Source organism: Homalodisca vitripennis, chromosome X, assembly GCF_021130785.1.
Source record: "Homalodisca vitripennis isolate AUS2020 chromosome X, UT_GWSS_2.1, whole genome shotgun sequence".
NCBI lineage: Eukaryota > Metazoa > Arthropoda > Insecta > Hemiptera > Cicadellidae > Homalodisca > Homalodisca vitripennis.
Genome location: NC_060215.1, coordinates 136,935,800 through 136,962,068, shown reverse-complemented (window position 1 = coordinate 136,962,068; position 26,269 = coordinate 136,935,800). Strand labels below are relative to the sequence as shown.

The 26,269-nt window shown below is 32.6% G+C and overlaps 1 protein-coding gene across 3 annotated transcripts in view; it reads left to right on the top strand.

Annotated features, from left to right (window-relative positions):
• The first annotated feature begins 1,023 nt into the window (after nt 1–1,023).
• Nucleotides 1,024–26,269, top strand: part of LOC124369887 (E3 ubiquitin-protein ligase SIAH1B-like) — a 49,410-nt gene continuing 24,164 nt past the window's right edge. Inside the window, exons 1-3 of one of the 3 annotated variants that reach the window (XM_046828028.1) lie at nt 1,024–1,269; nt 21,746–22,033; nt 22,932–23,171. In XM_046828028.1, coding sequence (XP_046683984.1) covers nt 21,754–22,033; nt 22,932–23,171 — 520 coding nt within the window. In that variant the 5' untranslated portion in view covers nt 1,024–1,269; nt 21,746–21,753. Of the gene's footprint in view, nt 1,270–21,742; nt 22,034–22,931; nt 23,172–26,269 lie in introns of all 3 variants that reach the window. The other 2 variants (XM_046828027.1, XM_046828029.1) reach the window with 2 other exon arrangements.

Below are 26,269 nucleotides of genomic sequence, written 5' to 3'. Positions count from 1 at the left end.
AATTTACTCAGGAGATTATTTGGTCATACCAGGAAATTCCGGGGTGGGAGGTTAATTTTACCGGGGGTTAATACATAAAGATGTAGAGAAAAGTCATTGGACCTTTTTTGTAGTTCACTTCATTCCTGACTAACGATTTTTCCCCAACTTCGAGCTAGCTCTAACGGTTCGCTCGCTATCGGGCTTCAAAGGAAAGTCTGGAAGGATGAAAAGTGTAAAATTTCACAAATGTTTTGAGGGGTTAAAAAGTAAACATTCCCGATTTTTAGGCTTTTGCTGTGTATTATATGTTAAAAGCTACCTTTGAGCCAAATTTCAGGTGTCTAGCACTTCTAGAACTATGTTACAATTTGCATTTATATAAAGCTTGCAAAAACCTCTCTGTTTAAAATTTTAAAAAATCCGGTTTTTCAGACTTTTCCCTGTGGTTTCACGGCAAAATCCAACTACGTGCTAGGTTTCGTGTTTCTAACACTTCTAGAAGTACCTTAGAATTTGTATCAGACTCAAGGCTCTGGGTGTCTTCAACAGAACTGTTCTGAACTGTTCCTGGGCATATGAAGGGTTCGTGGAAAATGAAACAGCGAATAGATTAGCATGATCTAAAGCTATATCGCGTCTTAAGACATATAAATGAGCAGGCCCAGAGCGTGTTCGTAGCTGTACAAGTACTTAGGTATAATTAATTATTATTGACAGAAAACTTAGATGGGACCCGCACAGTAATTGTTTTAAACCTAAACTTAGAAAAATGATTTACGTTTTATTAATTCTAAATTATAATGAATTACAAACAGTTTATTTCGCATATCTAGATTGATAGACAAAAAAAGTTATGCTTTCCAGTCTTTTTAGTGACGGGCTTCGCTACAGCCCAATTAATGGTTGTTATGCTAATAATAACGAACATACATTTTGTGTATTAAAAGGCGAAATGGTATCTTTTCATTCTGTTTTCTTTATAAGGGTTTGACACAAAATGTTTAATTACATCATAGAGAAAAGAAAAAAAACCGATTTGTTTCTCCATGCAACCGTATAAGCAAGCAAACCCTATACTGAAATTCTACTCATTCCACTTCTAAATACTAACCAGTTTGATTGGTTGTAGGTTTTGTTTTGTTTTGTGACTCTTATAAAGGAAATAAACTATTTAATTTGAGGAGGTTTTGAGTATTTGTAATGTCAGTTCCCGCTATTTTTAATGCAGATGTCTCAACTTTAGTTATTCGTCTAAAATTAATTGCTTCCAAGTTACTCCGAACACACGTAAGTCAATATCACTGTTGTTTATATTGTCATATTATCATACTATGCCACTAATCATTTCCTAATTAAACTATATTTAGGTATTTAAACGTAAGCATAAACATTGAGTGAATTATGTTTTATGATCTTATTAAAATAATGGTTGACAGTCTCATGTGGTTAAATATTTGACGTTTGTCAGTTTTGAAAGCTAGGCTAGGCTTGCATTGATTTTACCGTTTTCATGTCATGTTTAAAATACTTATCAAATCCAATGAAGTTTATAAGTAGGTTTTGGATAATATCATTATATTATTTGGTTTTGGTATATTAGAATATGTCAAAATAAGGATAAAGCATAATACTTTCTACACATCTTAATTAAGTTTTAATTGTTCAATTACTAGAAACTTATGTTGGATTAAAGTTTATAAGTATAATATTTTGAGTAACTATCTGATAAAAGATCTGCTGTTTTAATTTTAGTGCGTAAAATATGTTTTAAAAATTACTATTTGTGGAAAAGTACGGCTTTACTTTGGCCATTAGGTCTCTGAACGAGGTTTCATAGACCTGCTGGTAATTACATTAAACGTTCATGTAGTGTGTATTAGATCTGAAGATGCTGGTACTTTAGTATTATTCAGAGGCCACTATTTTTTTAACATTGTTTCTTACTGGGGACCAAAAAATTACATTATTAGAGAGAATAGACTTTATTTGACTTACTCTGAAAATTACATGTCATTTTGACAGTCGGTTTTGTTTCCTGCCTCCCAAAAGAAAGCGATGTTGGCGAGAAGGAGCCTACTCGGTCCTTATCTACTATTTTTTATTAGACTATACATACATACGTAATAAATAAAACAGTTAAAAGTAACATTTACTTGACTCATGTGATCTGAGCGTGAATGTGTATCATATCTCAAGGGATGTTTTTCTTTTTTCGCTAGAAGTGCGGGGGGTAATGCCAGAATTATTCCGACGTGAGATTACGGTGGAAATCTGCGATGTGAACTGAAGTCGGGAAAGTACCGATCATCAGTGCGAGCTTTGCAGGCGCCTTCGGAAAAGTAAAACATCAATCGCGATAGTTACGTGAGCGCTCGTAAATATCTTTAACGGTTTGTATTAGTTGATAGGTACGTATTATCACATGTCACTATGACAATCGGTTCTTGTTTTCTACCTCCCGTAAGGAAGCGATGTCTGCAAGAAGCATGTCACTATCTACTACTTGTTTTAGGCTATATAAGTAGGTAAATATATAGCCTACGTACGTATTATAAATATACAATTTTAATGAGCGCTCACATGATGTCAGCTTGAATTAGGTATTATCTCGAGGGTAGTTTTTCTTTTTTCACCAGAAGTATGGGGTCACTAAATTTCCGCACTGATTGATGTCCACAGGAACTTCCAGTTGGTACTTTTCCAACCTCAGATCACGTGGCAGATTATCCAACGTGATCTGATGTTGGAAAATTTGGATGATCTGGGACATGATCTGAGCTTGAATTTGGATCCTATCTCTAGGAATGTTTTTCTTTTTTCGCTAAAAGTGCAGGGTAATGTCAGAACTATTCTGACGTAAGATCACAGTGAACAATCTGGGACGTGAACCGAAGTCGGGAAAGTACTGATCATCAGTGCAAGCTTTGCAGGCACCTTCGGTAAAGTAAAACATACCTTGCGATAGTCACGTGAGCGCTCGTAAATATCTTTAACGGTTTGTATTAGTTGATAGGTACGTATTATCACATGTCACTGTGACAATCGGTTCTTGTTTTCTACCTCCCGTATGGAAGCGATGTCGGCGAGAAGGATGTCACTATCTACTTGTTATAGGTATATAAGTAGGTAAATATATAGCCTACGTACGTATTATAAATATAAAATTTTAACGAGTGCTCACATGATATCATCTTGAATGTAGGTACTATCTCGAGGGTAGTTTTTCTTTTTCCACCAGAAGTACGCAGTCACTAAATTTCCACACTGATGTCAACGGGAAATTCCAGTTGGTACTTTTCAGACCTCAGATCATGTGCCAGTTTGTCCAACGTGATCTGACGTTGGAAAATTTTGATGATCTGGGGCATGATCTGAGGTCGAGAAAGTACTGATCGGAAAATTCCCTTGCCATCAGCATGGACTTCCCTGTCGCCTTTGGCACCAGCCCACATTTCTTCCTGGGGTTAGCCTAGTACCCAAATGCAAGCTCAGATCATGTGAGTGCTATTAAAGGTTATCCTTAACTTTAGCAGTACTAGTAATATATTTATGAAAACCTAATCTAAACCTACTTACATTGGATAATAATAAGTAGTACTCAGGGACATCACTTCCATTTGGGAGGAAGTAATCAAATCAGAAAAAATCTTTATTCATTGTTACACATGGTGAATATGAATGGCGTCACATGATCGAGAAAGTAAACGGTTAGGCTTACTAAATATGCTTTACATTAGTATCTAACTAAATCTAACACAATATAATTTTAATGATATTAAAAACTATTGTGAATTGTATAAAATTCAGAAAAAGAGTACAACGGCAGGTCAGTTAGGTAGCTTTTAAGTTTTTTTAAAAAATAATTAATTATTTTCTATTATTTGTATATTGCTTAGCAGCAAATAAAAAAATTTAGCTCTTATGTATATTGGTTTTTTACACAAAAAATATAAGTTATGTTGGGCTACTGCCATATTATTTCTATTTCTTGTATGATAACTATGGTTCAGTAAACGAGTACTGATCGTCATAACGACATGGAATTTTCACAATTAGTTAAATAAAGTCTCTACCCTCGAGATAGAACCTTTATTCAAGGTGACATCATGTGAGCGCTCATTAAAATTGTATATTTATAATACGTACGTAGGCTATATATTTACCGACTTATATAGCCTATAACAAATAGTAGATAGTGATAGAGTGGCATCCTTTTTGCTGACATCGCTTCCTTTCGGGAGGTATAAAACAAGAACCGATTGTCATAATGGCATGGAATTTTCACAATTAGTTAAATAAAGTCTCTACCCTCAAGATAGAACCTTTATTCAAGGTGACATCATGTGAGCACTCATTAAAATTGTATATTTATAATACGTACGTAGGCTATATATTTACCGACTTATATAGCCTATAACAAATAGTAGATAGTGATAGAGTGTCATCCTTCTTGCTGACATCGCTTCCTTTTGAGAGGTATAAAACAAGAACCGATTGTCATAATGGCATGGAATTTTCACAATTAGTTAAATAAAGTCTCTACCCTCAAGATAGAACCTTTATTCAAGGTGACATCATGTGAGCGCTCATTAAAATGGTATATTTATAATACGTACGTAGGCTATATATTTACCTACTTATATAGCCTATAACAAGTAGTAGATAGTGACATGCTTCTTGCCGACATCGCTTCCTTTTGGGAGGTATAAAACAAGAACCGATTGTCATAATGGCATGGAATTTTCACAATTAGTTAAATAAAGTCTCTACCCTCAAGATAGAACCTTTATTCAAGGTGAAATTATGTGAGCGCTCATTAAAATTGTATATTTATAATACGTACGTAGGCTATATATTTACCGACTTATATAGCCTATAACAAATAGTAGATAGTGATAGAGTGGCATCCTTTTTGCTGACATCGCTTCCTTTCGGGAGGTATAAAACAAGAACCGATTGTCATAATGACATGGAATTTTCACAATAAGTTAAATAAAGTCTATTCTTTCAAATAATGTAATTTTATTAGATTCCCAGTTAGAAAAACTCTTTCAAAAATAGTCTCACCATAGCTCTGAAGTGAGAACATATCCCAAGATTTTGACCAGTTCAATGCAAAATTAGTATGCAGTGTCAGTGCAGATTTAATAAAGACAGTGGAACGGCGGGTAGGAATGGATAAAAGTGATAATCCCCTTCTAAAACCCTTTATTATTGACAAGCAACCTGTTCACACAACATATATAGTTGTATAACTGTGGATGTTATGTTGCAATAAATTTCTTGATTCTTGACAACTTTAAATAGAACAACCTCTGTGGTGCTCAATTTACTGTGCTTTGGTAAATCAGTGTTTAGAAAATGGCCTTATTGTTATCATATTCTGTTGACCAGAAATAAAGTCTGTCCTCTCTAATAATGCAATTTTTTTGGTCCCCGGTAAGAAACACTGTAAAACAAATAGTGGACTCCAAATAATAACAAAGTACAGTTTTATTTTCATATGATTGCTTCTCTTGGCTTATGGTACTGTTAAACATTACAAACATTGTGATTAGTGGGAATTTCATGCTGTAGTTAGGTTTTTAAGTGATTTAAGTTTGTTTGACATTACAACTCGGTAGATGTTCACTTCGGCCTATCCCATAGTTCTTCTGTTTGTTCTGGTCGCTCTTACAAAGAGAAAGAGTGAATGAGAACAATATATTTACCTTGATTCTATCAATTTCAAGGACAACCTGCTTCATTACCAAGTAGCTTACACGCTGAAACATTCATCCAAAGTCAGCTATTTCTGGTCGACAGAATATGATAACAATAATGTCATTTTCAGAACATTGATTTACCAAACCAAAGTAAGTTGAGCACTACATGAGTTGTTCTGTTTAAAGTGGTAGTAACAGATCACCAGTGGTTGCTTTTTAAGTTTGATTTTGCCACTATTTCTGGGAGAGCTTTTCTTACTGCTGAACTAATAAAACTACATTATTCGAAAGAACAGACTTTAATTGACTTAATCTGAAAATTCCATGTCATTATGACGGTCGGTTCTTGTTTTCTTCCTCCCAAAAGGAAATGAAGTCCCTAAGTACTACTTATTATTACGTTGGACGATCTGGCATGCGATCTGAGGTCGAGAAAGTACCGACTGGTAATTCCCCTGGACATCAGTGCGGACTTCCGTGGCCCTGTACTTCTGGTGAAAAAAGAAAAACTACACTCGAGATAGTACCTAAATTCAAGCTGACATCATGTGAGCACTCGTTAAAATTTTATATTTATAATACGCACGTAGGCTTGCTATAGGCTATATATTTACCAACTTATTTACCCTAGATAACAAGTAGTACATAGTGACAGAATGGCATCTTTCTCTCCGACGTCGCTTCCTTTTGGGAGGTAGAAGATAAGATCCAATTGTCATGACGTAATTTTCACAGTAAGTTAAATACTGTCTGTTCTTCCTATTAATGTAATTTTTTTAAGTCCCCGGTAAGAAAAACTGTTCCAAAAATAGTGGGCTCTGGATAGTACCAAAATACTGAGAATCTTTGCTTGGGTGGCAGGTGTGATGCGATCTGTGTCACCAGATAACCAAAACTTATAGATAATATAATTCTGAAGAGAATGATGTGAAATAGGCCAATAATAAACAAACACAAAGTTTACAAAATTAATGCTTAATATTTACGATAAATAAGACAGAAAATGCAATATATTTTCATTAAATAAACATTTTTTGTAAAAACAAAATTGGTGATTTTGCTAATCTTTTATTCCAATTTGCATACCTTATAAATGGTACTCAAAATGATAATTTATGCACAATCTAGTGTTTTTAACGAAAACACGTGTAGCTTTTGTGATAGCATCTCGGTCGTTCTTAAGTAGTTCATAAGTGTTAAAAATTCGGTTTAATAATTCTTCTTTGAAATTAACTGGTTCTGCTTATATAAGTTGCTTTAAATGTCTCTAAAGGTAATAATCCATGGGATTTAAATTAGAGAACCTAGGAGGCCCATTATGATCCACCTCGACCGATCCATCTGCCTGGAAAACTTATCTGCAAGTGCTCTTTAACATTTGTAAATAATGTGCCTGTGCGCCATCATGTTGGAATATCATGTGATGTCTTCTTTCAAGTGGTACATCTTCAAGTAGAACTGGCAATTGATTCTCTAAAAAGTCTTTGTGCACAAGACCAGTAAGGCGGCTTTCAAAAACAAATAGGCCACACCATACATTTATCGAAAATTGATTTTGAAAGTTCGACTCTACAAATGCTTTTGAATTTTCAGTTGACCACCAGTGACTATTTTTCAAATTTATAATTCCGTTTCTTGTAAACATCAATTCGTCCATGAATAAAATACAACTTACATTATGTTTGTAAATGATATGGATAAAAGTTGTTTTCTTTCAGTGTTCTCCATACTGTACTATGAGATATGTTTAATCTATTTGAAAGTCGGTGAGTGCTACGTTGAGGATTGTGTTGTATCATGTCAATGATATTATCTTGTTCATGTACAGGCTGTATTACAGGACGTTCTCTCGAACAATTAACAGTTGGAAAAGATCCATTTGTTTGTAAGTTATTGAAAACCGATGCAAATGTTACATGAGTAGGTGTTCTTCTATTCGGAAATCGTCTTTCATATTCACGTTTAGCTGCATGACTATTTCCATTGGCAAAGCCATAGACAAAAACAATATCTGTGTACTCTTGATTTGGAAATGTAAATGGCATCTTGTCATAAAAAAACATGAATAAAGTAAAAATAATATAATCATACACATACACTGCATAAACCAAAGATGATAGACGAGTTATTTCAATATCTAAATTGTTGGATAGCTGTACAATAATAACTTGTATTCATGAAGTTTTGCAGCAGTGTTGCCAACTCTCCATTTTCAATAATCTAGAAGCATTTCAAATGATGCTGTATTTTTAAAATCTTGTTTCTCAACCTACAATGTTTTATACTTTAAACTTTTTGTAACTATTGTAGTACATGACTGAAAAATTCCTTAAATGTTTTATTTTTATGAAGAGCGTTAATTAAATAAACAGATATTTCATTTTCTGTCTTATTTTTTCACATGTGTTAATTTAATCAAACATTAAATTTTTTAACTTTGTGTTTCTTTATTATAGGCCTATTTTACATCATTCTATATATTACATTATCTATAAGTTTTGGTTATAAAGTTTGTGTGTTTAATACCCTTTTAAAAAGTTAATGTACTTCAAATCTAAACAAAGAATGTTTTTCGAGACTATCTTTTGTATATTTTGTCTGATACCTCAAAAATGGGTGGTCTTACAGGTCTGGGACGTATTTTATTCAATTTTTCAGTTTATTATACAGAAAATTCAATTAATTTAAAACTATCTTTACACCATAAAAACATCAGTTTCGCTTTATTTCCGTCCTTTCCTAGAAAATTGAGCGAAATCTTTTGCTAGCTGTAGCTTGATAACAAAGCGTTTCCAGACATATGTTTATATGAATTTTTTTCATTATTTTGATGTGAGGAAACTGAGAAGTTTGTCAGGTTACCCGTAAGACACTTTTTATATATTTTGATTTATAATAATTATAAATTGTTTTGTTGTATTGTTGTGTGTTGTGTTGTTGTAACAATTATTGTGTTGAGGTCAATTGAAGGGGAGGACTTCATAGTCCTAACGACCCCTCCAGGAAAGCTGTGTTGTTGTTTTTCCTTATCTTTTCTTTTTTGTGGTTAAGTACTCACACTTCATAGGTGATATATTAGGTTCCTGTTACCCTAAACTAAAATTTACTGTTTATATTGTAAATGTTTCCATGTAATCTTTTTTATATTAGTTTATTTATACATTATTTTATTAGTTTTTTTATACATTATCAGTTTCAGTTAGGTGAAATTATTAGATCCTGTGTTCGGATGTAGAACTAAAACTGGAAATTTCTCACAGTGTTTAGTTCATTTTTCCTGCTTTAAGTGTATATATCTTTGCCCTCTTCATTAGAGTCAAACCCAGCAACATTAAGTTCTTTGAAATTTAGCAACATACAGATGTAACGATACACACGGTTTGTACAACGTATGTGCAAGTGGACAAAGGTAAACACAAACAACAAACCCTCAGATATTTGTAATGAATAATGTTACAACTAAAGCGCGTTAAAAAATTATTTAAATTCCAGAATAAAAGAATTTAGAAGTCATAAAATGTAAGTTTTGTATAAGTTATTGCTTGAAAACTGATATTCTAAAATGGTTGATGTGTTATATAATTATGTTAAATATTAAATATTAATTACAATACTACATAAATAATGCTGTTATATAATGTCAAGTAAATCGGTTAAGGCAATGTGTGTATATTATATGGGATATGTATACAGTGGCTACAATAAGTATTTTAGGATGAATACAGAAAGTATGGTGGATGTCATATTGCAATGTGCAATTATATGGCTAGTGATGTACTTGTTGTCATTTACAGTGAGCATGGACCATTGACTTCTCTGCAACTCATCATCTAGTGTGAAAAGAGTCTCAATTAGCCAAAAAAATGTTGGTCTAAATTCTACCACATTGTTAATGTCCTCTTCATGAAATGTTCTGTGATCAATTTTCAGCAATGAACGTGGTACCACCACTTACACTGGGTGTCCCTAAAGTCCAAAAATATTAGTCCTTGAATAAGTTTTTGTCTTTTTTCTAACTGGCAGGATGTTTTTGAGCAATTTGATGACTTTGCAATACTTTAGCTCACATGAACTAAAGAGAATGCTATGATGTATAGTACTATCCATAATGTAGATATATAAAAGTTGTTTGAAATTCAAAATCATAAAAACCGGTTGTACAAAATAAGGAAAGAGTGGGTTGTATTTAGGAAAGATAGTTATATGAATAAACTGAAAAATCGATGATGAGAAAACATCCAGAATGTTTCTAGTTTTAGAAAATGTATAGTTATATGTAACTTAATAAGTTAAAAATTCCAAAATCCAAAATGCTCTAAATTTATGGTTATAAAAAAATCTATTATATGGCTCTTCTGAGAAATATGTGACATTTAGTACATAAACTGTAAGTAGTACATGAAACGTATGATTCATTACTATGGAAACAAATCTTAGCATATTAAACTATAGCAAATAACATCACTTGTTATCATAATGCACTCTTGAGCACTTATAACTACATCAATAAAAATAAATTTCTAAACACAATGTTTTTACTGGAAGTAACTATATGAACAAGATGTGCTGTGAATAATTGCATGTTAATAACAACACACAAACGAACAAATTAATTTTCCCTGTTTTTCGGCACCTAATACTCAGGTCAAAATTAAAATAGAGAAACAAACACATCATGTGATTCGAATGTTCATTATGTTTTCAATGGTATTTTAATTATTTGGTTATTCACCTGTATACATGTATACTGTAATACATCAACCAGCAAATTATACAAATCAACGGAATATCAGCTGATCACCAAATTGAGGGTTAAATTAGGTGATCCATCAAGTAATATCTCAAATAAAGAGACTTGATGAGACAAAACTAACACCAAAGAAAGTTTTTTATTCTTTTCTTATGAATTTGTGCTGTTTGAACAAAGACAAAATCTAACTTCAGTTATACATCATGGATACTCTTCAGTTGACAGAGTCAACTTGGAGAGCTCTAATTTTAACCACTAATCATGATATTTAAAATGAGATGTTACATGATGGGGTTACTCAAGAAACTTTATTAGTCATCATAACATCATTAAAATGCATTTACATCATCACTAAAGTTTCAATAGAATATTAGATCGCAGTATATTAAATTAAATGTTAATTCAAGTGAAAACCTGACTGGCCGAGATGAAATAACAGTATCCTATGTTTAACTAAGCATGAACAATCAACTATAAATACATGTATTAATAGATTCTAGAGAATATAAATTAATAAAATTGGTAAAAGATTGAATAATAAATAAATAAATAAATAGTACAATAACATACAATTAAAACAGTTAAACATTTGTGTGGGCCAATACAGATAGGTTTAAAATTAAAAAGAAACATCTACCTCAGACAGTGCCAGGTATTCATCTATACTATAAAAAGGTCTAGTTAACAGCCATCTATACACCACTGATTTGAATTACTAAGCCTAATGTTATGACTGATAAGAGGTAGTTTATTAAAGAAACGGATACGGATAAAAGAATACATAGATTGTGATTTGTTTAATCTGCAGTACGGCTGATCTAAATGTAAGCTGCCTCTAATAGGATATTGATGAATGTCATTTCTAAGAGAAAAGTCACCAAGATTTTACTTGAGTCAAACATGAAAAAATAGTCGGTTACTGATACAGAGTTTTTACCCTTTCCCTAAAGATGGGTATTTGTTGGGATAAGTTAAACATTTGCAAATACTCTGCTTCATTTGCTATGTTCTCATTTAAAGACTTTAATGGGACAAATTCTATCGCGTCCCATCACATTTTAAAGAATCTACCTGCATTTTTAGGAATCACAATTTTACAGCTGACTCCTGAGACTTACTAATAGATAGATCGTAGTTAATCAGCTTCTCCTGAATAACATTAAATTTGGTCTTGTTTAGTCCAGAGTTATTGGTTTAAATTTTGTCTTTATAACTGAAAAACTTAAATTTCTTGAATATTTTTATACCAGTGTGTTACATACGAGTAAGTAACTATTACAACACATAATTAATAATAACCATAATCTTTTTAAAACATTTGGATGTGGTATAGTTATTTTACCAAATAAAAATAAATATTAAAAATCAATACAATTTGTAAAAGATTATGGTGCAACCAGATTTATGGTTCGGTTTATTTTTTAAATTTCAGAATTATAACCCTTTAAAATATTTCTCTGAGAACAGCGGACGGGATAAATTTTTAAAATATGATCACTCTTTCCAATAGTTATTATAAGCATTTACAGGGGTAATTTGGGGCAATTTTGTAGTCAGACCCAAGGAAAATGAATTATAAATTATTAGAATTAAATATTACTTAAACAAATACATTATATATATATAAATTTATACAAATTTAATGAATGTAAATAAAAGTCGTTTGACAGGTACTTGGTATTCAATTCTTATGTTTAGTTATTTAAACGCATATGTGACAGAAACGGCCAAGTGCAATATAATTGAATCGTAAAATATATGGGCTCTGTATATATTCATATAGTCATTTTCTTCAGTCTAATTTCATATACATACTGTAAAAATTTCATATCTGTTGCCATTTTCCGTGGTCCTGATTTCAAGATGGGTAGCGCAACTTGTTGCTTTAAACGCATACTACTATTTGTGGAATAATAATAAAATTTCTGTTTTTCTGTCTTCAGGAAAGTTGTTTTAAAGGGCTGTGAATATGAAACTGTATGAAAATAAACCCAACTAAAACCCTGTTGCAAACTTAATGGTGGGTGGTCCTAGCATGGCCTGATATTTAGTCTATATATTTTGTCCATATGACCTATATTTTTATACAAATTTGATGTAGGTATTCTATAAATTTATTTTCCATTGGTTTCATTCTTTTATCATGAGTATTTTGTTTGTGTGAAATCAAACAGCACAAGTATAGAAACATATTCTGACACTATAGATTTTGTGAGTGTTAACTGATTCTGTTGATCACTTTTTAGAAATCATTATATATGGTATCCAAAAACGTTACAGGATCAGTATTCGTGTAAGCAATTAAACAAGGAATTACAAGCTATAAATTGAATAAAGTCCTTAAAATAAATACAATTGATGTGTGTGTTAGATGTTTTGGAGAGCCAGTGGCCTAGCGGCCAAGGGTGTCTGACTTTGGGTCTGAATTAGAGATAGCGCAAGTTCAAATGTACTTTTTATTAGTACTGTCGACCTTGTGCTCTGGCGACTCTCCTCCATGTTCTGTTTGATAAGAACCTCGCATAGGCCAGTGGCCCATGAGGATGGGCAAAGTAAAGCTAAAAAGAGGTTGGCCTCTTCCTTAAGAAAAAATTGTGAAATTTCCCAGCAATGCAACTTAATGCAGTACAAATATCATTGTAAGGAATTTACTCAAAGAATGACTCAGATGCATTTACAACATAGTTTTAAGAGTTCTAACATTAATTTTAGTTTGTTTTCACCTTGCTGTATAAATTTACCTTCCAACTTTCGAACAAGAATATTAGGCTTTTACAGTTTTTAATTATAAAGTTCTCATCAAATAAATGAACACAACAACATATGTAAATAAATAATGAAGTTAATTAATTTAAATAACATTTGTAGAATAAATGCAATTTTTGTTCATCATTGATTTTGATTATTCACCACTTCAGTAATGACATCTAGATAACATAGCAACAAATAATTTTGACTTGCAATTTTATAAATAGCCAGAAACATAGACTGTTCATTTTGAACACAGTTAGTTATAATTGAGAATAATAATATTAGGAAAACTCATTTTCAGTTTCCAAGTTTTTTGAACACTACTCTTCTTTCATTTGTTCTTATCATTATTTTGAAATTTGCACGCACATTCCAATTTTGCTGGTTGTAGGCTTGTGACTACTAATTTGAACAACTAATCTTCTCAAAATGATTTACCAATCTTCTGAATGTATGCATATAATTCATAGATATTTAGAAATAGATTTTATTTTACATTTTTATAAAATTTGTCATAAACATTATTTTTTATAAAATGTTTATTTTCTAATACATTTATGCATTATCATGGTATCCCCTGCTGGCAAGAAACTCTTTTTGCCAAACCTACCCTGGTTACTCAGTCAGTTTGCTTAAATTGCTTCCTGTTGGGAATTTGGGTTTAATTTCTATTGGAAAGACAGTATTTCTGACAAATATTCTTATCAGCACCCTTATTTCTAAAGATTGTTGTGAAGATAAGAGTGATATTATTATTTGTTTCTTGATATGGTAGGGATATATACTTGCAGAGTTCTGTAACCTTCTGTCCCCCAAAGTTTGACACATTACTTTCCTACTTAACTATCGGTCATCTATTACTATAAACATTGCAATATACTAACTTAAACCAGCTGCTTTAGTTAATGTTTTCTAGTTTCCCTCCTAAGTAAAATGTTAAAAAATGCTAATGAAGAAAAGGTAATATAGAAAATTGTATAGATTTATTCATGATTTTGTTGGAAATTTAATTTCCCGGTGTACGGTTTGAAAGTATATCATTATTGTTAGGAATTTGCATTACAGGATATGTTATGGGATTCAAAAACATAAAGACGGTATTTCGGGAGTACTGGTCGACTCTTAAACCGGGTAAGGTTAAACATGCTAAAAATACCTGTGGGTATTGCGGTTGGCGACACTTAAAGGCAAGACGAATGGTTCGCCCACCTCATGTATACCTCTCATAAATCACATAAATCACAATTTTACTAGTCTCCATCTTGGTTCGGCTTGGAATAGAGGAGTTTAATTGGAACCAATCTTGTTCTCTTTGTGTTGGAAGTAAAAGCTGTAAGTTCTGGAATAGATTTTTTTTGGTTTAGCACTTACATCAGGAGTAAACAAAATTATATTTTTGGTATTGCGGAGAGAACTGATTATATATTTTATAGGCAAAATTGGTCCCTAGATTGGGCCTCAAGATACACCGTGTGACAATATATTCCAGATTGTATTTCTGATCTCCTCAAATACTTATCAAATCTGTACATAATAATTATAGTGTATTATGAAATCATATCTCCTAACACATTTAACAAAAAGAGTATTGTAAATAAATTGATGGGAGATTAGTGGGAAATGGTTTGTCCAAACTGGGATTTGAACCTGGGCTTCTGGGGTGCTAACCACTTAGCCACCAAGAATGGCAAATTGGAAAAAATAAAAATTAGTATAAATAAAGATGTAAAGTACCCATGTATATACGAATCAGGCTAAAAATTCAATGTTCATAAATACCTGGGCTTTATAAATATTTAGGTGTCTTTTGATTTACACAACACATGTGCTTAAATTATTATTAGGTCTATTCTTATTATGAAAGTCGGAATCGATCCCCCCCTCCCAAATCTTTGTTAATATATTCCAGTAATAAAACTGAAGCTTTTGTTACAGTATTTAAACTTTTTACTATCATAAAGCTACATATAAATAATTAGTTCTAATTTAATCTTTTTGGTTTTTCTATGTACAGTACAATACACTAATGAAATGCTACCAACCTTTAAACAATGTTTCAACATACATTAAAACAATAAAAAGGATTTTTCAACTTTTATCTTGGTAAAAAAAAAAAAAAAAAACATTAAAAGGAATTGAAAGACAATATCAGTGGAAAAAGTTGTAAATGCCCGGACATATTTTTTAGTCAATTTAGTGTTGAAGGTAATTTCAATTTAAGGCATCAAATGGGTGTGTTTCAACCCTTTTATGCTCAACAACTTTATGAAATTATCAAAAAGTGTTGTATAAATTGAAAACTACACATACCATTGTTTTGCGTATTACCATTGTATAAATACCCAATTTATATTTTCTTTCCCCTACCTAGCCCACATCACTAAAAGTTAAAATTATATCACACGTTCTGTAAGTTATATCTTTAATTTAATATGTAGTTTAATGTAATGAATATATATATTACATAAGAATATATAGTTATCACGAGAAAGCTTTTCAGTTATCAAGTAGAAAGTATCTAAATAATAATGGTCAGTATAGAATATAGTTGATTATTGATCAGAAATATTGTGAAATATGTAAAGAAAATATATAGTAATAGTTTTAACGAACTAAAGGGATTAATTTAAAAGGGAGTTTCAAACATTCATTTTGATCATCTGTTACATTTTATTCACTCGGTTTATAACTCTGGTGAGTTAGATTTAACTTTAACAGACGATAAAAGAATGAGGTACGCCTTATCACATTCCCAATGTCTTAAATCGCTTGTTATGCATTGTTTCATATTGAGCTGAATTATCAAATGCTTTAACCGGTTTGTTGGTAGTTACAACGTTATCAGAAGTGTGTATAAAACAATGGGAGGGGACAGCCATTAGATTTATGAAATCATCACACAGGTGAGCCGGGCTGCTAGTCCACTCAGCAGTGTGGTAGAGCCCGTTCAGTCACTGTGTGGACTCTGTGTGTATCTGACCCATTGTGCTTAGTGCTAGATCTGTGAACCATGATCACCATGAAGATGAGCAAGGTAAATCAAGTAAATGATTTTGTAATAAATGTACACTGGGTTTCGGAGGCTCTTCAGGAGAAAAGAAATGGTTAGTTATATTTTTCTAAATTTTGAATAATCTTTTCAGGTTTATTCCTTTGATGAAAGTTGGTTTATTTCACCTTTATTGGTTACCAGTTTGTACAGTGCTATTAAGTTGACAACATTTTAGCAGTTTTGAATATTATATATGATTAATAAGTGCATATAGACTTATATTCATTAGTGTAAAATATTGAATTTTCGGATCTTCTTTCATCTACATACATATTAGCTGTTATCCATGGTGCTGCTCAAATCATCTTGCAGTATCAATTAAACTTATAAAATGAAAAATCAATATATTTTACAAACATAAAACAAACTAAACTGTTTTACTATTGTAAACATATGATCATAAGACTTAATACAATAATAATAATATCTTTGTGCAGAAACATGCCAAGTCAAAATTAGTCTATGGTGACTACTTAACTTAATATTGTAATAGATTATTAAAACTTAATAAACTAAAACGTAAAAATTAAAATTTTAAATGTTAATATGTAGGCATGTCATGTTATATTCTTATTCCTCGAATAGAATGTTTAATTTAAGTGGTAAAATCTCATATTGCTAATGTTCTATCAGTATTTTTTCCCAACGTTGGGAAGTAGCCTGAGTTTTACAACTTAGTGTTAATAATTTTCAGTAACTGTAGTATACTACATATTCACATTCTCCTCTTGATTCTGTTACCATTATTTCTCCAATAGTTAAATGTTTGAGTTAAGTTTATAATATTAGGAAACCGAGCTTCGCTCGGTATTTTTTCTGGTAAATCGTGTTTTGGGATTCGTTTGATGATATATTTGTTCGCAAACGATAAAACTATAAATGCCATGGTTACTTATTGTTCTGTCATCTTCTGCATTAAAGGATGCTAGAGCAAAAGATGCTTTCATGTTTCTTATTTTTTTATGGAACTCTTCCGAATATGGATGACTGTTTAAAAAAAAGACGCACTAATTTATTTGAAAATCTTTGTTGCTCCATTAAATTTATCTATGCAAACAACAGTCACCAAAAGAATTTCTATTTATGCGATTAGAAACCCGTCCTAAGGGTAATGCAATGTACCGCGCAATGGATACACAAAATTTCAAATGGTCTTAAGGTGTGATATTGCACAGCTGCAGTAACGGCACATTTATATGTCGGTATATAATTATTAAGTTCTAAAACCCTACGATGTCTTCCGTCTCAATGCCTTTGTTCTTCTAATCGTTATTCTTGTTGCTCATAATTTTTTTGTAGCTAAACGTGCCGCGCGCTGCCACAAATCTTGTAGACGTCAAAACAGCTAAATCATGAGACCTTTCAGCTCGTATAATGTTAGTTAAGGTTTGCAGGCAATTGACTTTAGCAGTAAGTGTGGAACGAAGTATATGAAATAGGTAAATAGATTTAATTTTAAAAGGAGTAAAATTATTTATCAACTTATATTACAATCAAAATTTCCTTTCGATTTAAACCTTAATTAATTTATACACAAATTTTTATTTTTACTCTTTGGCATTTCTGATGAAACAACAGCTGTAAGGATTTGCTTACTTCTCTTGTTATGATACATCAGATGTCATTTACTATAGAATGTAAACAGTAAATATTGACTTTGTAGCAGTTTTTCATTGCTTGAAAACACAGTTAAAACAAAGTTTTCTTAAAATAAACCTAGCTAGATCAATTTATCGCCCCCGAAAACCCTTGCATACTAAATTTCATGAAAATCGTTGGAGCCGTTTCCGAGATTCAGATTATATATACAAGAATTGCTCGTTTAAAGGGATTAGATTGTTTTGATACAGTATCTGATTGAAGTAAGCTGGAAGATTCACTTCCCTGTGTGGTGTTGACATTATCCTCTCAGTTAACTCTACTACCGACGATGTGCGGATAATTCACTGTTCTCGGAATGTGCCAATTGATGGATCATTGTTCGTTGTCACGTATTACAGTAATCATGGGAGTGGACAATTATATGATGTGTATACCATTGGAAAAGTGATGAACAGCTGAATAACGTGGTATATTTATTTATTGTTTATGATGCAGTGACAGTCCGTGCGTTGTAAGTAGTGCTATGCAGCAGTCAGTCGTGTTTATACCAATGTTTTGAAGTACATAAACTGTGTTTATTGATGTAGTTATGATAATTCCTCAAAAGTATTTTATGATAACAAGTCATGTGTTTTGTGCTATAATTTTATTTGGTGAAATTTGTGTTTCCATGGTAACAAATTATGAGTTTTACGCACTATTTTAGTTTTTGTCCTAAGTGGTGTATTTTTTTAAACCCGTATAAAACTATACATTTTTGAAAACTAAACTGGAATAAGTTTAGAACTCTTTATTATCTGGGAATTTTTAATACACTATATAACTATATTTCCTAGGTACATTCCAGCACCCTTTTAATGTTTTATATCCGGTTTTTATAATGTTCACTTACAAAAGAAATTTGACATTTCTTATTTTGTGTAGATCACAGTATTCTTTAGTGGATTTTTAACAAAATAAAACCTATTAGAAATATTTACTATAATTAAAGAGTTTTATAAAAAAGTGCAAATTGCTCAAAAATAGCTTGCCAGTTAGATGGACATCAACTGCCAGATCTGGAGTTAAATAAAAACAGCACTAGGTGTACTATAACATGTATAAAGTTTCGACACTTCTACAGCGCAGAACTAACCTTGTTTGAAAAATTATCGTTGTACATATTCTCAGACATTAGTTGGATGGTTTATTACAAAATGTTACATCAATTGAAGTCCCCGAGTTTACTACATATATTTTTCTTTTTGTTTTTATTTCAATAAAATAAAAATGAACATTCTAGGATGGTTTAACAGTCATTTAAAAACAAAACCGTTGTTGCTCAAGCTTAGTTGGCTTATTTACTCATGTGTTACTGCAGCATAAATTTATTAATTATACCTGTAATTTGCAAAAACCACAAGTGTATGTTTTGATCCAACACCAAACACTTGGATCATTTCAAAATACATAAATTGGAAAGAAAACATTGGTAATTTGCTCTAATTTAAAACTTACTCAGATTAAAATATTGATCAGAAAACATTTTAAATACATGATTTATCATTTGAGAAACAATAATAACTTATTGATCGATATGTTTAGTCACATTATCCCGTTAGAGCCGACCGTAGACTGTTGGCCAACTGCAGTATTTTTCAAAATGTTGCACGTGAGCAAGGAATTAGTTGCCAAGGCAATGTTAATATTAACCATTAATATAATGTTTTTACTATTGAATTATATAATTCTATTAAAGCAAAAAGCTGCTTGCAATAACTTAGACTAAATAAATTCATTCCAGACACGGAGTGGACATGTTTTTGTTTACAAAATCCCAAAAGGTCCAATGATTATCCTCAAATAAATTTTTTTACCTTGCCATTTTCTAAACCCATGATAAGTTGATCTAAAATATTCCTTGTCAAAACAGTTCCAAATGTTGTAGATGGCCAATACACGTTATGGAAAAATGTTCTATCATTACTGTTAGCGTCCCACGTCCTGACCCCTGAGCCTTGGCCTACCTGGGAGTTGAAGGCGCTACTTCAAAGTCAAAGTCAAAGTCAAAGTCAAAGTCTTTATTGCACATTACATTTGAACATTATTACAATTTGTAATACAAACAGGTGCATTGTCATAATTTAATAAACAATGTTAAATTTAAAAGTAAAACAGTGGAATTTCCTAAAAGTAAGACAGAAGTATTCAACATACACACTTATTATGCTTGTGCATGTGCTGGGATGTTTAAATAAATTTATTTATTTAAAATATAATTGTCTTGTCATTTAATATCTCATCTGTACTATAATAGGCTTTTTTCAATAATATTTTTTTAATACATTTATGAAATTGAGCTTCTTCAAGATGTTTTAATGGTGTTGGCAAACTATTGTACACACGAATACCCATATATAAAGGACTTTTCTCTAATAAGGTAGTTTTATGAATTGGAAACAACAAAAGATCCTTAATACACTATATAACTATATTTCCTAGGTACATTCCAGCACCCTTTTAATGTTTTATATCCGGTTTTTATAATGTTCACTTACAAAAGAAATTTGACATTTCTTATTTTGTGTAGATCACAGTATTCTTTAGTGGATTTTTAACAAAATAAAACCTATTAGAAATATTTACTATAATTAAAGAGTTTTATAAAAAAGTGCAAATTGCTCAAAAATAGCTTGCCAGTTAGATGGACATCAACAATTATACGCCACGCAAACAACACACTCAGTCTGCTGCTTTCAATGTTTACTGTAAAATTCTACATACAGACTGAACATTTTACAATGCAATCGCTTGACGCTTAGTGTACGAGGGATACAAATAAAAAAACACCACATTTTAAATTGTTGCGACATCCCAAACAGAGTTGCCAAAATTATTTTTGTCGCATAAAAATACTCTCATGTCACAGTTTCTGACTCAAGGCGCATACAATTATGTGAACATAACCAAATTTAAATACATAGGCCTATTTTATGTATAAACTTGTTAAAAAACTATCATCGAAATGTTTCAGAACTATTCAATGATAAAAAATACAGTAATTACCGGCTTAGACAGCATGAAATATATTTATTAGTTAAAGAAAGACTAAAAATCTAGGATTAATATAAATAAAATATTTAATTAGAGTAAGACAAAGATTTAATGAAGAACAAGTTACCAGACAAGCGTTTTACGTATAAACGTAAATGTTTACAACTACCTATGAAACTTGTTATATTACGTCAATAAGTGTCATTATGCCATAATTCTTTTTAAAAAAAACAGCTCTCTTTGTGCTGTTTATTGAAAAATAAATATTTAACACATTTATTTGTGTTAAAATGTATTATCAATATTTTTCAATAGTATTTGTTATTGCGGTAAAATGAACGCCTTCATAATCTTACTACTACCTCCTCAATACACGGCTGTTTAACGGTCCCGCACAGGGGTCAGGACGTGGGACGCCCACAGTAGCTGGTTAATAAAGTAAAAGAGGATTTAGATAGGGTTGTCAAAGTTTACAAATAAAAAATAACACATACAAACAAAACATCAAAGTAAATATGGATAAAAGCGACAAAAAATACCATGACTGTAGGCCATATATTTTTAGTTCATTTTAGTTACGTGGCAACTATAATGGTCATCAAAACTAGGTGTCTCTGATGTCGAAACGATATAAAGATATTCCAGGAGTGAAGTCTGTGACAGCGTCAGATTCCAGACGCTGCGCTAAAGGGAAGGTGAAGTGGAGCTATACTCAATATTCACATTGGTTGCAACTGAGTAATAATTCAGTAGTAATTAATCCATGTTGAGTTTTTCCGTCAATTGATATATTTTATTGCAATCTGTGTATTATATATGTACATAGTGATTATTGGATAAAACTAAAATAACTTGCGATACTTGCAGCAGCTTCTACTATGAGTGTGGGTATGAACGGACCAAGTACCAAACGCCGAGGAACTGGTGGATCTATGGTCAACCAGAGTGGTCCCAGCAGCTTGTCTTCCCAAGCTAGTAACGCCAGCTCTACTGGCTCCGTATCTGTCCCTGTATCAGCTGACTTGGCATCGTTGTTTGAGTGCCCTGTCTGTTTTGACTACGTGTTGCCCCCAATTCTACAATGCCAGAGTGGGCACTTGGTTTGCAGCAACTGTCGACCAAAGCTGACTTGTTGCCCAACTTGCAGGGGTCCTCTCGGTTAGTCTTATTTTTTTAAATTATTTTTAGGTAAACTTAATTTTCGTTCTTGTATAAAATTGACCTCAATACTCATAACAGATAACCTCTGTTATCAATAATAAGAATGTAACCATTTCTTTTATAGCTATATTGGTACAGAACATGTTAAAACAATTATACATGTTGGTTTATCATTTTATATTTATTCTCTCATAGTCTTGACACTTGAAGCAACAGCTACTCGTTTTATAGCACTTTCAATGCATATGAAGTCAAGCGTATTAGTTGTAAATGAATCTTCGCTCACTGTCGTACATCATTTAAAGCAATTTCTGAAAGCAGTATTGCTTTAATTCTGAAAACCTACGTATCCCTCTTGCGTTAATGTCTTTTGTTGTTAAATTTTATAATCAAAACCCATGTTGTGTCTACAGAGATACAGTATTTAGTTTTGTTTTAAATTAAGATCTTTACTATCATAGCATAATACAAATTTCACCTTGTTCAAGATTGTTTGTGGCAATAATGTGTTTGTATATTTTAATTTAACAATTTGCTACCTGTAAAAAGTGTGTGAAAGTACAAATAAAACTGTGTTTACAAACTCTCTTCACGGGTCATCGCTTGTCTACTGTCACCTGACCATGTCTTGTTGAATGAAAATGTACGTGAACTGATGGTATTTCAGCTTAATTACTGCTGTTAAAGCCTAAACACTGATTTGCCTATTCAAATGCCATAACTTATAAACTCTCTGATAAGTTTTATAAGAATGTAATGTTTTTTGTAATGATTAGTTTATATTTAAGAATGAAAATTGAATGAATCTCAAACTAACACAAGTTGAATTTACACAAGAATAAGTGATATAAATTTAAGTTTGTTTTATACTACCTTTAACACTTTACTGTTGCAGGTAACATAAGGAATCTGGCAATGGAGAAGGTAGCTAGCACTGTGCTGTTCCCTTGCAAGTATTCAACATCAGGGTGCACCATGTCGTTGTTGCACACTCTGAAAGCAGAACACGAGGAAATCTGCGAATACAGACCATACTCGTGCCCTTGCCCAGGTGCTAGTTGCAAGTGGCAGGGTGCCCTCGAGCAAGTGATGCCCCACCTCATGATGTCACATAAGTCCATCACGACCCTCCAAGGTATGTGGGGTGTATTATCTGATTTCCTGGGTTTTGTTTCTTACTATGTGTTCAAAAATTATCGTGAATTTTGTATATTTTCAAAAAATTATTTATTTATTCGTGAATATATATTTTGTCCCCTTCAAAGTAATCCCCCTGGGATATTATACAATTGTGCCAACGTTTTTTCCAATCTTCGAAGCACTTAAAAAAATCATTTTTTTTGTATCTTGTTCAGCTCCTCCTTTGATGCCGTTTCTATCTCGTCAATCGTGGCATAGTGTCATCCTTTCATGGGCCTCTTCAGTTTCGGGAACAAGAAAAAGTCACAGATCCTGTGATCCAGGGCCAGATCTGGGGAATACGGTGGCTGCGGTATCATTAGTGTGTTGTTCTTGGCCAAGAAGTTGCGTACAAGCAGCGATGTGTGAGCAGGGGGTTATCGTGGTACAAAAGCCAATTTCTGTTTTTCCACAAATTCAAGCGTTTCTGGCGGATTGCTTCGTGCAAATTGCGCATAACTTGCAGGTAATATTCCTTATTCACCGTTCTACCTTGTGGCAAGAACTCATGATGCACCACGCCCCTGCAATCGAAGAAAACTGTAAGCAAAACTTTCACATTTGACCGAACTTGGCGTGCTTTTTTCGGTCTTGGTTTGTGCGGCAGCTTCCATTGAGATGATTGAGCTTTGGTTTCCACATCATAATCATAAACCCACGATTCGTTACCAGTTATGACTCTCTGGAGCAAATTCGGGTCGTTGCGGACAGATTCCAACATCTCATTAGCAATGTTCATGCGATGCTGTTTTGGATCGAAATTGAGCAATTTTGGTACGAATTTTGTGGCGACCCGTCTCGTGCCCAAATTATCGATTAAAATAGAATGGCACGAGCCAATCGATATGCCTAGGACCTCGGCAATTTCTCTACCGGTGATTCGACAATTGGCCAATACCATTTTCTTCACTTCATCAATTTTTTCGTCTGTTGTTGAAGTGCTCGGGCGTCCGGCACGCTCTTCGTCGTTCACATCTTCTCGGCCTTCTGAAAACATTTTGTACCATCGATAAACATTGCTTTTGTCCAAAGTAGCTTCTCCGTATGCCACAGTCAACATTCGGAATGCATCCGCCCACTTAATTTTGTTTTTCACACAAAATTTGATACAGGTTCTTTGTTCCACTTTTTTGAATAGGTAAAAATTGAAGACGAACCAAAACACGTGCAAGCAAAGCAGCTGTCAACAATTAACTGAACATTCAAAATGGCCGAAATTTTCAACATAAGTGAGAGACATGTACCAACATAACGCCACAAAAAAATAGAAATTCGAATATACGTATCCTACGAAAATTCAAATTTCGCGATAGTTTTTGGACACACCCCGTTAGTCTGGTTTGCTTGGTTTTGTGTCCGTCCGATTTGCTTGGTTTCGTTTCTTAAATATTCAATGTTAAAGCTGGACACATTAGCGAGTATTGCTCGCTCTTGCCCTGCCCGTACCTGCAAGTGACTGGGTGCCCTAGAGCAAGTAATGCCACAGATCCAAAACTACTGCCCAAGGTGAGTGAGTATTGCTTGTGTTTCCTGGTTTCCTTGGTGTTGGTTCTTCAATGTAAAAGCTGATTACAAGAAGATTTGCACCTAACAAAATTCCACAGTCACAGGGTATCCTAGAGCAGGTAGTATATGCCACATCTCATGGTGTCACAATCCATTACTACCCTCCAAGGTGAGTGTCGTTTGTGTTGTCTGGTCTCCACGGTTTTGTTTCTTAAATATTCAATGTCAATGCTGAATTCGAAGAGATAAGATTAGGAACAACCAAGCTCCTACCCGCTTTTGTAGTATCAGTTGCAAGTAGCAGGGTGCGATTTGGAGAGCTTAAAGTACAAGATCTTCTGAACTTCTGGAGTGACAGAATATTCAGGTAATTTGGAAACTTCTCTAACTGAGATACCATGAAATAGCAATTATGGGAAGAATAGCAGAGTTCTCCTAATGGAACAAGGGAGGCTAACGTACTTCCAATATCTACCAGTCGAAGTTCGCAAGGTAAAATGGCTTCCACTGTATGGCATCTAGGTTTATTCTTAAACTATCACCATGTCACGGCTTAACACAGGAAGATTTGAGTACCACTTTGCACTGCCCATTAACACAAAGCAAGCTTTAGCTGTGTAGTTTAGCTTTAATTGCTAAAACCAGAGGTTGAAAAGAAATTATTTTTTTCTTTGTTTCTCAATGATTACTCTCTGTCAAAAGCAATATTTCCAATTAATTTATTTTGGTATTATTGTGACAACACAACAACGGATTACACAATTTTTAATAAAATCAAGTTTCCGTTGGTTGAATGTCTTTTTTCGGCAAAACATCAAAGCCACTTTAAAAAACTAAAGTAATGTAATGGAATGTATTAAATGATTTAGTTTGAATTTTCAAAACAAATTTTAATTTATTAACTACAGTAGAATTATTAAAATACACTTTCATTTTGCTTGGCACTTCAGTTAACTTGTTAAAATAAAATAACCAGCAAATAGAATTGAACTACTAAAAAAATATTTAAGTCCACTTCAATTCAAATTTACCTTGAAAGTATAATAGGATTTTGGAAATTTGCCATTCTTAAATGTATAATACCACAACTTGATATACATTTTTTTGTGTTATACATTTTATAAAATAACAATGCCAATTGTCCAAACTCCTATTATATTTTCAAAGCATACATCATCAATAACAAACTTTAAAAAAATCCTGATGTGAAACAAAGGTGTTAGACATGTTCAAATCTGAGCATTGTAAATTTTAAAACAAATGTCTCTCCATAAAATTTGATCCAACTTCCATTTAAGGAGTATAACTTGTAATCCAGAATTTTACTCGTAATACACACTCACACACAAGAAACTCCCAAAGTAAATTGGATACGCTATCCCAGCAAATAAAAAAAGACCCCTCCCGTTCTCTGTCAGTCACTCAGCTTAATCTATTGGAGACATCCTGAATAATAGTCCACAATGCCCAGAACTAAACACGTCTTGTGCCTTGATCATTGCTTTTACTCTGATAATGCAGGTTTTTAGTGTGATTAAAGTTGAATTG